At 40.4% G+C, this 18,445-nt stretch overlaps 1 protein-coding gene across 1 annotated transcript; it reads left to right on the forward strand.

Annotated features, from left to right (window-relative positions):
- The first annotated feature begins 322 nt into the window (after positions 1 to 322).
- LOC114298364 (cryptochrome-1) lies at positions 323 to 6,636 on the forward strand. The gene is made up of 5 exons (XM_082921594.1): positions 323 to 967; positions 2,081 to 2,299; positions 3,344 to 4,050; positions 4,636 to 5,438; positions 6,238 to 6,636. Exons 1-5 carry the CDS (start codon positions 631 to 633, stop codon positions 6,239 to 6,241), a joined length of 2,070 nt encoding a protein of 689 aa, XP_082777720.1. The 5' UTR covers positions 323 to 630; the 3' UTR covers positions 6,242 to 6,636.
- The last annotated feature ends 11,809 nt before the right edge of the window (positions 6,637 to 18,445 follow it).

Raw genomic sequence — 18,445 nt, forward strand, 5'->3', positions numbered from 1 at the left:
ATTCCTTTATAGACTTTTTGGATTAAAGTACTTCTAAATGGGATTTATCAATAATTTTTTCTTTTATTTATAATTTATTACTTTAATAAATTTAAAAAATTAATTTTCTGATAATTAACAGAGATATCATAATTTTTATTTTAAAATTTTTAATTTTTAATTTATAATAAATTATACCAAAAATAGACCTTTAGATTACGTAGGCACGCCGCTTATCTGATCTGACTATACATGTTGAATTTCAAAAACATCAATATAGGGAAACACTCATCCAATCACATGCATTTAAATATTTAATCTACTTTTTTTTTTTAATACCGACATCCCAAAAACATCAATTTTAATTGTCAATAAAACCCAAATTATAGGGGAAAAAATAGGTTCCCAAAAACAGGGAATACATAAACTAAAAAAACCTAAAAGATAAGTGCCAAATATGCACTTTTTTTTGCTTTTACGGCCTAAAATCCCCATGCTCATATTACAAAACCATAGGCAATAGCAAAAAGATATGATTAGTAACAATCCCATGTTTTTCTCTCTCAGGAGAGAGAGAGAGAATAAGAATGATTGTAGAAATAGTTAGGTAAAGTGAGTGTTGTGTGATTTGGGTTTTGGAAATCTTGGAGGATGTCAGGTGGTGGTGGTGGTGGTGGTGGTGGTGGGGGGTGTAGCATAGTATGGTTCAGGAGAGATCTAAGGGTAGAAGATAACCCAGCACTGGCTGCAGGAGTGAGAGCAGGGGCAGTGGTTGCAGTGTTCATATGGGCACCTGAGGAAGAAGGGTACTACTACCCTGGAAGGGTTTCAAGGTGGTGGCTCAAGCACAGTTTGGCTCTCTTTGATTCCTCTCTCAGAAACCTTGGTACCTCTCTTATCACCAAGAGATCTACTGATACTGTCTCTACTCTCCTAGAGATTGTCAAATCTACTGGTGCTACTCAGCTCTTCTTCAACCACTTATATGGTCAGTCTCAATTCCCCCTTTGGATCATCCATCTCCTCAATCAGGAAAATTAGCCTTTCATTAACCCCTTTGTATCTTTTTCTCTCATCACCTCCCAACATTTTGGGCTTTTGTTTAGTTACTTCAATTCAATTTTCTTGGTCTTCTTTGCCTGGAAATCTGATGTCTTAGGTTTGGCAATTGGGCTAAAAGTTAACTTTTTGATTTTTTAATTTTTTTAAAATTATATCTTCTTCTTTTTTTTAATTTTTTTTTTAATTTTTATTTTTTTTATACATGTTTTTTTTTTCAAAAAAAAAAAAAACTTTTAACTAACTTTTCAAGATAATATATATGTACGTATGTATAATGTTGTTTTTCCATTTAGTTAATTCCAATATTGTTGCTTATGGTGCCTCTTCTGTGGAATGGAGTAGTATCTTGAATTCTTAATAATAATTAATTTTATCATTACTGTTCTCCCTTCCTCTTTTTTTTTTTTTTTTGTGTGTGTGTGTTCTTTGTGTTCCGTGTTACCTGGTGTTTTAGGCATAAATCTATGTGATGTGAGTCTTCCAAATTTTGGATTATACCATGGAAATTTGACTTTTAGGTTATGTTTGTTTGGGTGGACATGAGCATGGGATTGGACTAATAATCCAATAAAATTATTAATCCGATGTTTGGTTAAACAATTGAAGTACGGATTAATTATTTTAAACTTGACTATTAGTTAAGATAGGATACATAATCCAACGGATACATAATCCTAGGACTATTAGTCATGGGAATACTAATCCAGTCCGCTCAAACAAACATGGCCTTAATGTTTGTATGGTAGTTGTGCTCCTCCCAAGTAATTGGGATTAAATTAAAGCTTCTTGAGTTGTGTCTGATAGCTGTGCCATTGTTAGTTCCACTTTTTGATCTGTGCATATCTAAATTGAATTTTCGTGTAATTAGATTTTAGGTGGAACAGAGGGAAGGAATTTTCAAATTTCTAAAGGGGATTTTTTTTCTGATTTGCTGTGCTCCTAATTGTCTTCCTATTACCTTAGCAAACAAGCATTTTTTTTTTTTTTGGGAGTGTTATGTCCACGGCCTCAATTACATTTCGTTTTTGTGTTGTTTTAGATCCGTTGTCGCTTGTTAGGGATCAAAGGGCAAAGGAGGTTTTAACAGCCCAAGGCATAGCTGTGCGATCCTTCAATGCAGACTTGTTGTACAAGCCTTGGGAAGTTCATGATGATCAAGGTCACCCATTCACGATCTTTGAAGCTTTCTGGGAGAGATGCCTTAGTATGCCTTATGATCCTGAGGCTCCACTTCTCCCACCTAAGAGGATAACCTCAGGTGTGTTTTCTTCAAGTATTCTTTTAAATATTCTTCTCTATATTCAATTAGTTTCTCATAATTGAGTCTTTAAAACTATAAGAATGATTTCTTGATATTTTGATTCATGGATTATATGTGCTCTTTATTAAGACAATGTGAAGACTAGGATCTAAGAAGCATGGACACGGACACGTGACACGATACGAATACGACACGGACACGCCGACACGTTAATTTTCAAAAAATGCAGGACACGACACGTGAGGGACACGCATGAAATATATAATTTTATATATTTATTATATATTATATACATAAATATATTATTCAAAGATAATAAAAAATGCAATATGATACTAATTTTTATAAATTTTTATGGGTTTTGTTTTATTATTATATCTTAAGTTGTTCTGTTCAAATTTATAATTAGTTTCACGTGTGTCTAATCGATAGACACGTGTGTTTAAGCGATTTACACGTGTGTTCTCAAATTGTCCAAAGAGTGTGAGTCTTTAAAAAAAATTTAAAAATAGGACACGTTTTGAAGAGTGTCGAATACGTGTCCTAAGAGTGTCTAAAGACTGTCAGTGTCCGATACGGACACGACACGAATACGTCACCTTCTTAGAAGTGTCCGTGCTTCTTAAACTAGGATAAACCCTCAGGCCTATGATTGTTTCGTTCACATTGCTTGAAGATACTGAAATAAGACATGAAATCCAATGTGGTAGGGCAAGTTTGGAGATCATGAAGCCTTGTTTAGATGAGCACTCAAAACCGTGGTTGCCTAGGCACAGTGCTAAAATAGAACCCTCGAATAGATACTTCCTCCATCTCAAATTGTTAGTCAAGGTGGGAATAAAAGCTTGTCTGTATAAGAATGGCCACAATAGGCATTAAAAGAAATAGCAATTGATGAAATAATATGTTTTTTGGCTGGAAAAATGTGTAGTTGTGTAAGCTAACATCTTTGTGTTTTATACAAGGTACTTGAACCTAATTCATAATTTTTTGAATGCCAACTCTTCTCTCTATTGGCGTGTGTTGTGTGCATGCTTTCAGGTGATGTGTCTAGATGCCCTTCAGACACACTGATATTTGAGGATGAGTTAGAGAAAGGAAGCAATGCACTTCTTGCCCGCACATGGTCTCCTGGGTGGAGCAATGCCGATAAGGCTCTAACTACCTTCATCAACGGACCGTTAACTGAGTACTCCAAGAACCGTAGAAAGGCTGATAGCGCCACAACCTCATTTCTATCTCCCCATTTACATTTTGGGGAAGTGAGTGTGCGGAAAGTTTTCCATCTTGTACGCATTAAACAAGTCCTGTGGGCTAATGAAGGGAACAAAGCTGGTGAAGAGAGTGTCAATTTGTTCCTCAAGTCTATTGGACTGAGGGAATATTCAAGATATATGAGTTTTAACCACCCTTACAGCCATGAAAGGCCTCTTCTCGGGCACCTTAAGTTTTTCCCTTGGGTCATGGATGAGGGGTATTTTAAGGCATGGAGACAAGGCAGAACGGGTTATCCATTGGTTGACGCTGGCATGAGAGAGTTGTGGGCTACTGGTTGGCTACATGATCGAATACGAGTTGTGGTGTCTAGTTTCTTTGTGAAGGTTCTACAGCTTCCTTGGCGATGGGGGATGAAGTATTTCTGGGATACCTTATTAGATGCAGATCTCGAGAGTGATGCTCTTGGTTGGCAGTATATATCTGGCACTCTCCCTGACAGTCGTGAGTTTGATTGTATAGATAATCCACAGGTACATTTTTTGTTGGTTTATCTTTAACTAAATTGGTTAAATTTATGCTTGGGTCTGTGACTCTGTTTCTTTTAGATGTGGATTCTCTCGCTTTCACATTCAGGTAGATGATTCAAGTGAATGCTTTGTTTCAGCATCAAAGTTTTGCTCATGTGCTGATGTACAGGATTCTCCTACAAATTTTGTGTGGACCCTAAAACCTTCTTTCCATGTATGTTTTAGAAAGAATGGTGAATAGAAAATCTTAACAAATTGGAAGTTTTAGGCTTCCGGTTTGTAAAATTTAAAAATCTTAAGGTGGGTTTCATATGTATGAATCAACATTATTTTGATTTTAATCATTTGGTCCCTATGTTATTTTCTTTAAACTTGCCCCAATACTCCTATGTTTCATGTGTATCAAAGCAATAGACACGTATGTCTTCCAAATGTCCAAAGTGTGTCCAATTATAAAAAGATTTAAAAAAATTAATGAGACACATTTGGATGGATATGTGACACAGATATGACACCTTTGAAGTTTCCAAGCTTCTTAGTTGACAAAAATTTTCAGCTGAGGGAAGTTTCTTGATTTGTTTTTTGCAGTTTGAGGGCTACAAATTTGACCCAAATGGAGAATACGTCCGTCGGTGGCTACCTGAACTTGCTAGACTGCCTACGGAATGGATACACCACCCCTGGAATGCCCCAGAATCTGTACTCCAAGCTGCTGGAATCGAGCTTGGATCCAACTACCCTAGTCCCATTGTAGAAATAGATGCAGCAAAAGCCAGGCTGCAAGAAGCCCTCTCCGAGATGTGGCAACAGGAAGCAGATTCAAGAGCTGCATTCGAGAATGGAACTGACGAAGGGCTTGGAGACTCCGAGTCAATGCTCATTGCATTCCCAACTGACATACAAATGGACTTGGATCACGAACCGGAAAGGAACAACAACCCTACTACAGTTCGTCGTTATGAGGATCAGATGGTCCCGAGCATGACTTCTTCTTTGTTGAGGGTTGAAGAGGAAGAAACTTCTTTGGATCTCCGAAACCCTGTTGCAGACAGTAGAGCAGAAGTCCCAAGAAATGTTAATGTGAATCAAGAACCAAGGAGAGAAGCAATAAACCAAGGCAATGTGCAGATGGTCCAAAGAAATGCAACTATGACACAATTTAATGTTTTGACAGGGCTGCAAAATGCTGAAGATTCAACAGCAGAATCATCGGGTAGTAGTATTAGGAGGGAAAGGGATGGAGATGTAGTTCCTGTATGGTCTCCTTCAACTTCTAGTTACTCGGAGCAGTTCGTGGGTGAAGAGAATGGCATTGGAACTAGTTCATCATACTTGCAGAGGCATCCACATTCTCATCAACTATTGAATTGGAGACAGCTTTCGCAAACTGGGTAAGCAAACAATGACTCTCGAAGCATTAAGTTGGGCTGGGAATAATGATTTTTAACCTTGTTGGACATGATTGCAATCACTGCCTCTTTTTTTTCACACACACACACACAAAAAACAAAAAGAAACAAAAAAGACTCTTGTTTTAAGTAATTTTATTGCAAGTTCTTCTTGCCTTATTTTTTGGAGGTTGAATTTAGAGAAATTTTTTACTTGTTAGGTTACTATCTATGGTCATAGAAAAAGAAGAAAACCAGCAAAAACAAATAAGACAACTAGGAAAAGTGATTACTGTTTGGTTTTTTTTTTTTTTTTCTGGTTTTTGTTGAACTATTTCCAAAAATTGTTCTCAGTTGAATTTTTGAAAAACAGCCTACTTTTATAGCACCAAAATTCAATCAAAAAAATAAAAATAAAAATTGTTTTTACACAAAATGAAAAGCATGGTGTTTTCAAAATTTTCATTGTTTGTGTTTCCAAAAACACGAAAAACCAAAAAAAAACAAAACAATACCAAACTAAATGACCCTCTCTGGATATGTAATGATGTTATTGAATTTCTAATGTTCATGTGTACGTGCGCATCTGTTTGTGTGTATACAAATCCCTCATGGTGTATTTGGTTGAGAGATTTGGAAGGAATTTGGAAAAAAAAAAAAAAAAATGTGTGAAATTAGGTAAAATATAAGTATATTTTATTCATATTTTACTTACTTTTTCATTTTCCTTTCCAAATCCTTTCTCAAATCTTCCAACCAAACCCAATGTCAAAAAGTACTAAACTTTTTTGTCAGCTAACAGGTGAAAGATTTCCACATTGTAAGACAAGTTTGGAGGTGGATAACAATGTAATCTAATCCTGAGTAGATTGGCATTGTGATCAACACCCTAACTACATCTTTATCCATCCTAAACAGTAAATTGAAAGTAGATTGGGATTGTCGTTAGTGTTTGCTGTATATGACATTTCGAATTGGTGCAGCCTCATCTCTATCCTCTCTTTTTGTATCAAGTTGTACCATATTTGTAGCTCTTCTATATAGTAAAATGTTGTTTTCATGAGGGGATTGATGAAGAGTCACACTAGGGATATGTGATACTCCAATAAACCCAAGTTTGTGCTTTTTCTTTTTGTTAAGTAGACAAGAATGTTGTTGCAACCATGTTCATATAATATTCTCTTTCTTTTTCACCCTTGCACATAATCGCCGGATGCATAGCTTTAATGAAGTTTGTCCTATTGGGCTATACTGCTTTGAATCATATTTTTTTTCCTGTTTCAGTAAGCTACAAACATGTATATATTAATGGTAAAGTGGTGATCATGGTAGGGATGATAACACATGTTAGTGTGCCTCGTTTGTTAATATTTTCATTTTTTTCAACTTTATTTTTTTGCTTTATGGAAAACTGAAAGCAAAAGCTTGTTTAGGTGCCGTTTGGTAAAACTTACGTTTTCAATTTTCTGTTTATATTTACAAAAATTTTAAAAACTCAAATAAAAATTTGTTTGGTAAAATTTTTGATTTATAAATCAATGGTCTCAGTTTATAAATTTGGCTAAAAAATGAAAACATAAAAAATGTGTTTTCATATTGAGTTTTCAGTTTTTTTTTTTTTTTTACCACCCAATACTAGCCACCACCCTCTACCATTTTCTACCACCGTCTTCTGCCACCCCCCACCCCCACCACCACCTGCCACCACCACCCACCTGCCACCCACTCGCCACCACCACCCACTCCTCGCCGCCGCCACCACCACCTACCACCCACCTGCCATCCACCCGCCACTACCATCCCCCGCCCGCTACCACCACCCGCCACCTACTTGCCACTACCACTCACCACCCACCTGCCACCACTATCCACCACCCACCACCACCAGCCACCTACCACCCATCCGCCACCACCACCACCATCACCCACCATCCACCACCACCACTACCCACTTGCTACCTACCACTGTCACCCACCCACCCACCACCACCACCACCATCACCACCCACCACCACCAGTCATCCACCACCCACCTGCCACTACCACCCACCACTCGCCGCCGCCGCCGCCGCCACCACCACCACTGCCCACTCGCTACCACCCACCACCCGCCACCGTTACCGACTCACCCACCATCACCATCCACCACCCACCACCACTCGCCATCCGCCACCGCCACCACCACCCGCCACCGTCACCCACCACCACCACCAGCCACCAACCCCCCGCCGCCACTACCACCACCACCCGCCATCCGCTACCCACCTGTCACCACCACCCGCCACTACCACCGCTACCACCCACTCGCTGCCACCCACCACCCACCCCCCACCACCCGCCACCAGCTACCCACCACCCACCGTCACCACTTTCCACCACCGTCTTCTACCACCACTTGCCATTTCTCATTCTTTTTTATATTTTTAAATTTTTTTAAACATTTTGTCAATTACTAAACGCGTTTGTAGTTTATGTTTTTCTAAAAATAAACAAAAATCAGTTTATAAAATTTTTGTAAATATAAACTGAAAACATAAGCGTTACCAAACACACCCTTAGTATATTACTTTTGTGAGAGAGAGAGAGAGAGGCAAAAAAAAAATTTGATTCCAAAAATTTTAAATTTTTTGAAAACAACAAAAGAACACTATAGTAGCTCTTAGAACATCTGCATTAGCCTCAACAAATTTTGAATCAAATTATAACCTAAATTCTACTTTTGTTATTTTAGCTAGTCACCTTACTCACTGTATCACTCTCTCTATTCTAACTTAATTTTATTAAAATATTAAATTTTTTATTGTATTTATTATTCTTTATTTTTTTTTATTAAATTGATGAGATGTCACTCAAACAATTCTTAAAAAATGTAAAAAAAAAAAAAAAATGTCGTTGACCAGTCGACTGGTTAAGCTAATTTTGGGCGTTTTTCTTCTTCTATTACAAGCACTCACAGAACAACCGGGTGGATGACCAGTTTAAAGATTTTGGCTTAGTTTTGTTCCAGAAAATATAATAAAAAATCATGTAGCTAATGAACAGTGGCTCAACAAAGTTGTTGAAGTACTGTAGCAAATTTAATAAAAAGTTAATTTAGAAAAAATTGTTGAGATTGATGGAAAACAAATTTGATGTTGATGCTCTCTACAATAACTTTAGAGAGTTTGATGTGGATACTCTTATCAGGCGAGCCGGGCTGAACTGTACTACAGCTGCAGTGTACCTAACACTTTCACCAACTATTCGATTCTAACATTATGCGGCTGTAGGTGTACCCTCAAACAAGTGAGCTGGGCTGGGCTGGGCTGAGAGGACTGACAGATCACTGGACCGGTATACCCATTCCTACTTGTTTCTTTTGGTAACATCTAAAAAAAATAATTTATTGAATTATTAATTTATTTGAGTTACTTTATCTCTCTTCTTTTTTTTTTTTTTTTTTTAACGTCTCTTTAAAAGATTGTTCTTGTCAACACGTCTTTGCTTAAACAATTTTTTATGTAATTATCACTACCACTTTATTGAATAGGAGATGAATTTTATATTATAATTGATTATTATTTTCAAAATTTTATTCATAATGGTACAATTAATAACAATAAACAACATAGTTAATTTGACATATGTGCAAAAAAAATTTAAATATGGTAAAGAAAATAAAAATGGACTACAAATTATATTTGCATGAAATTTATACCCTAATTTGAAAAACTCACATTATTTTTTAAAAATTAGGTGTAGTAATTTTATTTTTTTTAGTACACTACCACTCGAATTGCTCTGGCCCTCTGCCCACATCTGTATAGAGGCGTGAGTCTCACTCTCATTATCAATAATTAATAGTGTAATGTATAAATCATTTGAAGTAACATTTTAAAAATTATATAAATTCCATCTAAAGCTCCAAAAAATAAATAAAGCAAATAATCTTGAGAGAATGGTGTTTTAGTTGTGAATAACTTTAAAATAATTATTAAAAAAAAAGAAAAAAAAGAAAAGAAAGTGTAAATGGGGTGTATGCTCTAATACAAGGTTACCAATTTCACTTAGGGTTTGTTTGGAAAGTGGGTTAGATTTTTAGGTCTCATTTGGCAAGTGACTGTTTTAGTCAAAAAATTTAAAAGTTATTAAAAAAATCAAAAAGTCAACAACTCATACAAAAAAGTCAAAGATTTCATTTTCTCTCTATTTTTTGCACATCTTTTCGTAAGAAGCCAAAAAGTCATTCCAAACATACTAATTTTTATTATATCACATTTTAACCAAAAAGCCAAAATGTTAAAAAGCATGTTAGTTTTTTTCACCTGGGGCTTAAAAGCCTCGTTTTGAAAGAATTTTTTGATTTTTTGTGAGAGAAAAAATATAATAATTATGTGTTGAATGTAATGTTTTATCTTATTGAATTAAAAAAATTATTTTATTTTTTTATAATTATTTTAACCAAAAAATCTCAAACCTCAACTTCCCAAACGAGCTCTTATACAGTCCATTTACGCTTTTAAAATTGGTTTAAAAAATTTCCATTTAGAACACAATTCTCACATGGAGGCCCACTTTTCTTAATGCAATCAAAGTCAAAAGGCCAATTAGAGGGAGGACTAGGCCTGGGCAGTGGTGTGGGGTTCCTTCAAAGTTCTATCTTCCCTAAGTCCCTCCCAATGGGTCAACAGTAATGCTACAATTTCATACGTAAAATTTTAAAAATTATTCAGAATATTATATCTATGACTTAAATTTATTTCTGTGAGGATATATTTTTTGAATATCAACACGTGGCTAAGGTGACGCCGACGTGTCAGTCGAGGTGCCACGTGTCCTGGTCATGACGCCGAGGTTATCTCAGTAAGGCCGAGGTTATCTCCGAAGATATCGGAATCCAGGATAAACGGATAAGACACAAGAGTCCTAGAATGAGGAAGGTCTACATCATGGATAAGGATAACACTCTTTGGGAGTTTATCTTTATCTCTTGGAGAGTCTAGGATAAGCACTGTGCAGAAGTCCATTGAAACTAGGCTTCTGTTGGAACAAGGATTAAGTTAATTATAAAAGAAAGGCGCCCCCATGGGTATAAGGTACGCAATTTATATTCTGAACAGTGAGTTTAGTACTATTGATGATCTTTGAGAGATATACTGACTTGATCGTCAGAGTACCCCCGGATGGACGAATCACCGCCGGAATCTTCTCTTTCTATTGCAGGTCAGCCAGGTGTCATCTATTCTGCTAGTGCTCTCCAGCTGATCACTGAGTTGGCAATGTGGTCAGAAAATCACTCACACAATTTGGCGCCGTCTGTGGAAAAGAAAGAAGAATAGATGGCCAATAACGGACAGAAGGAAAAGATTGGGGACGATACTCCTGCTGGGAGTGGGAGACTTATTGACCTTGATATCGAAGGAGACGAGTGCAACACAGAAACTCGTGACCAGAATCACGGAGTGAAAGACGTCGGCTAAACTGGCGACGTACCAAAGAAACCAGATCGAAGTGGGTACTACAACGAGGTCGACCTCCAAGTACGAAATGATAGGTGCTTGCGGAGGGACGAAGAAGTGAAAGAGATGGCAAACAAATTGACAGACCTGCAATCGGTCGTCAATTTTATGATGCAAAATAACGTCATGCAGCCACCATTCCCACTGCAGGACAAGCCGATCCCAACGGCCAATGCCCAAAAGGGAGGGCAGAAAACAATCCCCTAGCCCCTCAGCACACCAAGAGCGAAAGACACTCTCACCGACCTTCCAGGGAGGTCAGACGAGGATAGTCAGGAAGAGAAGAATCACGGATGATGCATCGCACAAAGAAGGCAGACCCCAAAGAACATCGACATGTTCAAGGGCAGGCGCTGTACTTCGACACAACTAATGGAGAAAGGTCGAAGAGGACTCACCACGAAGCTGAAAGTAGTGCACCAAAGAGATTAAAAGCAGGAGATAGCCGAGCTCCTAGGCGGACAAATGAGGACTTAAGAGATTACCTCAAGAGGAAGCAACAGAATGTCGACGCCAAGGTAACCTCCCCAGATAAGCCGAGGACACCATTCTCGGTAGAGTTAGACAAGTTTGAGGCGCCGAAGAGATTTAGTATGCCGAGGTTCCAAACATACGATGGTAAGTCAGACCCCAATTTCCACATTGGATTATACTTGAACTCAATGGCATTGTATAGTGGGAATGAGTCGTTGCTCTGCAAAGTGTTCCTCTCATCCTTCAGGGAGATTGCATCAGATTGGTTCCACAAACTACCAAAAGGAAGCGTGAAGACTTGGGAAGGCCTGAACGAGATGTTTGTGGCCAGGTTCGTGACAAACAAGCTGCAGCCATTGAGGGTGGACGCATTGATGGCTCTGAAGATCAGTAAGGATGAAGGCCTTAGGGCCTATGCCAAAAGATACTATGAGGTGTTCAACCGAATACCAGAGTGTAATCAAGAGATGGCGGTAGTATCTTTCAAAAACGGCCTAAAAGACGACTGTCCACTACGAAAGTCTTTGGCAAAGAAATTGTCAAAAAGTATGGAAGAGCTCATGGCAAGAATCGAGAAGTATGCCAGAGCCGAGGAAGACACGTCGGGTACTAAGGAGACAAAGCAAGAGAAAGGAAAAGGCTCGCCGAAGTGAGGCCGAGGTAACAATGGATCGAGCAAGCAAGAGACAGAACTGAGGGCTACATAGACAGTGACAACTGTGTTCCGAATCCCAATTCACAAAGTCCTGGATCAAATTCAGAATCAACCCTATTTCAGAACACCAACAAGGGCACCGGGAGAATTTATGAAAAAAAACCTTGGCAGTCATTATGCTTACCACAATGAAGACGGGCATATGACTCAGGGCTGCAGAGCCTTGAAAGCACACTTGGAAGACCTGGTGAGGCAAGGCCATCTGAGAGACCTTGTCGATGAGACCAGAACAAGGGAAGAACAGACAAGACTGCCTCAAGCGCCAGCAGCTCGCCTCCCCCAGCACAACAACCTCAGGCAAGAGGACCTCGGGTAGTTAATGTAATTCACTCAAAGGTCAATGAAAACGAGATTCGAAGGGGGGCCCAGAAGGTAAAACACCTACAGCATGTCTACCTAGTCGGGAAGAAGAGACAACGGGTAGAGGAGTACCAAGGACCAGTAGTGTCCTTTACTGAAGCCGATCTTGAGATGGTGCAGCATCCACATAACGATGCCCTGGTAGTATCCCTCCAGGTTGGGGAATGCCAAGTGAAGCGCATCTTAATTGACCAAGGCAGCTCTTATGACATCATGTACGTCAGATGTACAAGGAGCTTGGCCTTTACCCAGACGATATGGATCAATCCAATAGCCCAATGGTCGGGTTTAATGGAATGCCGACATGGCCACTGGAAACAACCAGCTTGGAGGTGCAGGCGGACACCAAGAAGATAGCAACAGAGTTCACCGTAATCGATACACCCTCCCCTTACAACATTATCTTGGGAAGGCCATGGTTGCATGCAATGGGGGCTGTTCCCTCAACATTACATCAACTATTGCGGTTCCCAACAGAGCATGGGATTGAAGAGGTTAGAGGAGATCAATTGTAGGCAAAGAATTGCTCCATGGCAGCAATAAAATCCACCTGCAGCATTCGAGAACCAGAGAAGGCAGAAATCGAAGACGAGGACATGGAGGTCCTAGAGGATGTCGGCAAGGAGCCAGCCGAGAAGAATGAAGAAGCACTGAAGAAAATCCTCATCCAGGAGGGGGATGAAGAACGTTTCTTTTTTCTCGGCTCGAGCTTAGCCAAAAAAGAAGAAAAAGAATTGGAAGCTTTCTTAAGAGCAAATTTGAGGTGTTTGCTTGGACGCCTTACGAAATGCTTGGCATTGACCCCGAGGTCACTTGCCATAAACTGAACTTTGATAGGTCGGCAAGACCCTTAATCCAACAAGCAAGAAGACCGACGTTGATACACGTCGAAGCAGTGGAAGAAGAAGTAGACAGACTACTGGAAGCCAGGGCCATTCGTGAGGTAAATTACCCGACATGGCTATCGAACACAGTAGTGGTGAAGAAAAAGAATAGTAAATTGAGGGTCTGCGTGGATTTTACCAACTTGAACAAGGCATGTCCCAAAGACAGTTTTCCTCTACCCAAGATTGACCAACTGGTAGACGCCACTTCGGGGCATGGAAGGATGAGCTTCTTGGATGCATACAGGGGGTACCATCAGATAGTTATGTACCCCCCAGATGAAGAAAAGACTGTGTTTATCACTCACAAAGGGCTGTACTGCTACAGAGTGATGCCTTTCGGGTTGAAAAACGCAGGAGCAACTTACCAAAGATTGGTAACCAAGATGTTCAAACACCTGATTGGCGAAACGGTGGAAGTTTACATTGATGACATGATCGTGAAGACCAAGGAACCTGAAGGTCATCTGGTCGACCTAAAAGCAGTCTTTGACATCCTTAAAACATATCGGCTCCGACTCAATGCAGCAAAGTGTGCATTTGGAGTGGGATCTGATAAGTTTTTGGGATACCTGGTGACTAGAAAGGGCATTGAGGCCAGCCCAGATTAGATTAAGGCCATCCTGGAATTGAAGAGCCCGATGTCAGCAAAACAGGTACAAATGTTGACTGGAAGGGCCGCAGCCCTGAATAGGTTCATAAGCAAAAGCTCAGACAAGTGCAAACCTTTCTTCAACTTAGTGAAGAAAGCCACAGATTTTTTATGGACAGAAGAATGCGAGGTCGCCCTGGCCGACTTAAAGAAGTATTTGACCACAGCTCCAGTTCATTCAAATCCAGAACCTGGGGAGGAACTGTTCCTGTACTTAGTAGTTTCAGAACACGCAGTAAACACAGTGGTAATCCGAAAAGAAAAAAGGGGAGCAAAAGGCCGTTTACTATGCGAGCAAAACCCTGGCCGATGCAGAAACAAGGTATCTACCCTTAGACAAATTGGCACTGGCTTTAGTAATGGCTTCAAAGAATCTGAACCATTACTTCCAGGCCTATAAAATTGTGGTGCTAACTGAACACCTCTTGAAGTCCTTACTGCAACAAGGAGACTTGACAGGAAGAATAGCCAGATGGGCAGTCGCCTTGGGCCAGTATGACCTGGAGTACAGACCCAGAACAGCAATCAAAGGCCAAGTTTTGGCCGACTTCGTGGCGGAGTTCACGCCAAAATCCATCGACCATCGGGCTCCGTTGAGCCAAGGTGAACGATGTCCAAACAAGCAAGGAGGAGCCCAGCCAAAGGCGAAAGAACAAAGCAAAGAGGAAAAACTCAGACCCTGCAGCATTTACATCGACGACTCCTTTTGACTGTTTGTTAATGGGAGTTCCAACCGACGGGGAGCGGGGGCAGGAGTAGTACTGGTATCTCCAGATGGGAAGATACTAGAACAGTCGATTCGTTTGGAGTTCAAGGCCTCAAATAATAAAACAGAATATGAAATACTTATTGCAGGACTGAAGCTGGCAGCAACAGTATAAGTAGATGAAGTAATAGTCTTTTGTGACTCACAACTTATAATTAACTATACAACAGGCGAATTTGCAGCCCGAGATGAAAGGATGTCGGCCTATGCAAAGGAGGTCATCAGATTGGCAGCCTTGTTTCAGAATTGCCGACTACTTCAGGTTAGCCGAGATGATAACAGTCACGTCGATGCATTGGCCAACCTAGCTAGTGCAGTACAACCTGGAAAAGCGAGGACAATAATGGTTGACTACTTGTCGGGCCCAAGCATCGAACCACTGACCACAGAGCGTGAAGCAATGTGTGTGGACATGGGACCAAGCTGGATGGATGCAATTGTTACATTCCTGAAAGAAAGAAAGTTACCAGATGACCACAAGAAGGCACACAACATCAAATTGAAGTCGGTAAGATTCTGTCTAACAGCAAAGGGACACCTCTACAGAAGATCTTTCACTGGACCCCTTTTAAGGTGTGTACACGCTTCATAAGTTGAAGATTTTTTATATGAAATACATGAAGGAATTTGTGGAAGCCACACCGGGGGCAGATCACTAGCCCATAGGGCCATTACCTAGGGGTATTGGTGGCCCTGCATGCAGAAAGACGCAGAGGCCTACGTCAAGAAGTGTGAAAAGTGCCAAAGGTTTGCACCTCTGATACACCAACTAGCAGCGGACCTGAACCCAGTATCCAGTCCTTGCCCGTTTGCCCAATGGGGAATAGATCTTGTCGGACAACTGCCCCAAGCAACTGGGCCAAGGAAGTACCTGCTGGTAGCAACAAATTACTTCACCAAATGGATAGAAGCTGAGCCCTTAGCCAAGATCCAAGATGTGGACATAAAGAGCTTCATATGGAAGAACATAATCACAAGATTTGGGATCCCAAGAGCAATAGTCGCAGACAATGGAACACAATTTGACAGTAAGCTAATCAAGAGCTTCTACGCAAAGTTCAAGATCAAGAACTACTTTTTAACCCCAAGCTTTCCTCAAAGCAATAGACAAGCAGAAGCATCCAACAAAGTTATCTTAGATGGAATAAAGAAAAGGCTGCAGGCAGCAAAGGGAAAGTGGGTGGATGAACTACCAAGTGTGCTCTGGACATATTGGACTACGCCGAGAAGATCAACGGGGAAATCTCCCTTTGCCATGGCTTATAGCACAGAAACTGTCATTCCGTTGGAGGTCGGCATCCCTGGGATCATAACCTAGGGAGTAGAGAACGGGACTAATGATGTACTCTTAGCCCGAGATCTGGACCTACTAGAAGAAAGAAGGGAGAGAGCGGCAATTCAGCTGGCAGCATACCAGCAGTAGCTTGCCAGAACTTATAATAAAAGGGTCAACCCAAGGGAGTTTCAAATCGGTGACCTCGTCCTGAGGAAAGTCATCGGCAACAAAAAGGATCTCAGAGAGGGGAAGCTTGGCCCAAATTGGAAAGGACCGTATAGAATCATCTCGGTACTAGTCAACGGTGCATATCGGCTTGGAGATAAGGAGGGCAAAGAGCTGCCAAGGCCTTGGAACACTTGCAATCTGAAATTTTTCTATCATTAGAATTTTTTGTTCTTTTGTCATTTGTTGAAGTACATCAATAAAGTTTTCGCTTGTTTATATGTTCATACACTTGTGACTGATAAAGATACATAACGTTGTTTCTGGAATAATGAAAACCCAAGTGGAACTTAGGTTTACATTAGGGGGCAGAGAGAAGCGAGATGATATTTAAAACTTGTTGAAACTTGAGAAAAGTTTACAAGTTGAAGTTAAACCGAAATGATGTTTAACACTTGTTGAAACTTGAGAAAAGTTTACAAGTTGAAGTTAAACCGAGATTATATTTAACACTTGTTGAAACTTGAGAAGAGTTTACGAGTTGAAGTTAAACCAAGATTATGTTTAATACTTGTTGAAACTTGAGAAAAGTTTACAAGTTGAAGACTAAGGTTAAACACTTGTTGAAATTTCATGAAAAAATTTACAAGGTGAAACCAAGGTTATGCTAAGAAAGGTACTTGGATAATTGCCGAGATAAGACATCAGTTTGTATAACCGAGGTGCGTCACCCCGAGAAGGTTGCACAAAGAATGAAGTGTATATTAGAAGATATACAAAATATTCTAAGTATAGAATCATGCAAAAGCAGTCAAGAGAAGACAAAGCTACAAGCACTCAGAAAAGGAAAGTTGTATTAACATTCAAAAGAAGGCATATCGGCCAGAGCTTACAATTGTTCTAAAAAGAAGAAAAGCAAAAGTACAAAAGACAAAAAGAAAAAAAGAAAAAAACATCAAAATTAAGATTCTTCAAGCATCATTAGCAGGCTGGGTTTGGACCTTGGAGGACTGCTGAGAAGACATCTCGGCGGCCTTCTCAGCCACAAGCTCAGCATCAATTTCTTGCAGGATTTGATCAAGGCTCTTGTGGGCAATAGGCACGTCCGATATCGCCTTTTGAGGTGCAGCATCTTTGGGAACCTCCTCACCCTCCTCATTTTGAGTCAAGTCCAGGACTTGCTCATTCAGAGTAGGGGACTTAGCCCCAGCAGCTTCCTTGGATTTCCTCACCAAGGTCTCCTCCTCAGACTCAGATTCGTTGTCAGATTGACTTGGAGTTTGAGGGAATGGAAGAGGAATGACGTCGGCGTTCTTGAGGGGCGAGTCCTCGGGGACTTCAAGTTTTTCAGAAGAGACATCTAACCAAGGGTGAAACCCATGTTGCATGCCTGCTTCACTTGCTTTTCATAGTTCGCCGTGACATCGGCTACCCCCTCGTTATAGCCCTTCTCATCGGCTGCCTGGATCTTGGCGTCCTTCGTGGCCAAGGCTTTTTGCAGTTCTTTTTGGGCCTGTGCCATCTTTTCGTCGGCCTCTATCTTCTCGGCCTCAAGAACCTTCTTGATGGCCTCAACAGATTCCGCCTTTTCTTCGGTATCGGTTTGAGCTTTGATGGCAGCCTCGGCCTGGTCTTCCAACTTTTTCATTTTTTATTGTAAACTTTTGTTGGCCTTTTGAAGACTGGAGACCTCCCTCTTCTTTTCGGCCAGTTTCTCCCGGTTCTCGAAAGATTGTACTGAGAAAGAATGGGCATGCTGGATTGCCTGGGAAAAAATAAAACAGAGCAGGAGTTATTACAAAATTTTCTAAAGTATAAAAAAGGAAGAAAGAAAAATTACCAAATAAAGAAACTTACCTGAACAGAGTGCTGAAGCATCAGAGCATAGTTCTCATATTAGCTCATCTCGGCGTTTCGGTCGAGATCGCCGGGAAGGAGCAGCGCGGTGCTAAGGGCGACGACGACATTAATGTCGTCGGCACTATCACTAACCTTAACTGGCTTATCTTCCAGTGTGATTTGGGGGGCCCAAGGGGCATCGTGCTTTGAAGACCCCGAGGCGGTTGCAGTAGATGACCTCAGCTTCTTTGATTTTGGGGATTCAGATGGTTGGGCCTCAGTACGCCTCTTCTCAGCAGCAGATTGGGACTTATCACTCTCAGCCAATTTAGAAATTGGCAAAGTATCCTCAGTATCAACCTGAGTCACCTTCGCCTTTGG

This window comes from Camellia sinensis, chromosome 3, assembly GCF_055761805.1.
Source record: "Camellia sinensis isolate YWXY chromosome 3, ASM5576180v1, whole genome shotgun sequence".
Taxonomy (NCBI): domain Eukaryota; kingdom Viridiplantae; phylum Streptophyta; class Magnoliopsida; order Ericales; family Theaceae; genus Camellia; species Camellia sinensis.

Excerpts from the sequence above, each read along its gene's own strand:
- LOC114298364 (XM_082921594.1), top strand. The coding sequence starts at position 631 with ATGTCAGGTGGTGGTGGTGGTGGTGGTGGTGGTGGGGGGTGTAGCATA. Across the intron at positions 968-2,080 it reads CTTCTTCAACCACTTATATG|ATCCGTTGTCGCTTGTTAGG; the intron begins GTCAGTCTCAAT and ends GTGTTGTTTTAG. Across the intron at positions 4,051-4,635 it reads ATTGTATAGATAATCCACAG|TTTGAGGGCTACAAATTTGA; the intron begins GTACATTTTTTG and ends TGTTTTTTGCAG.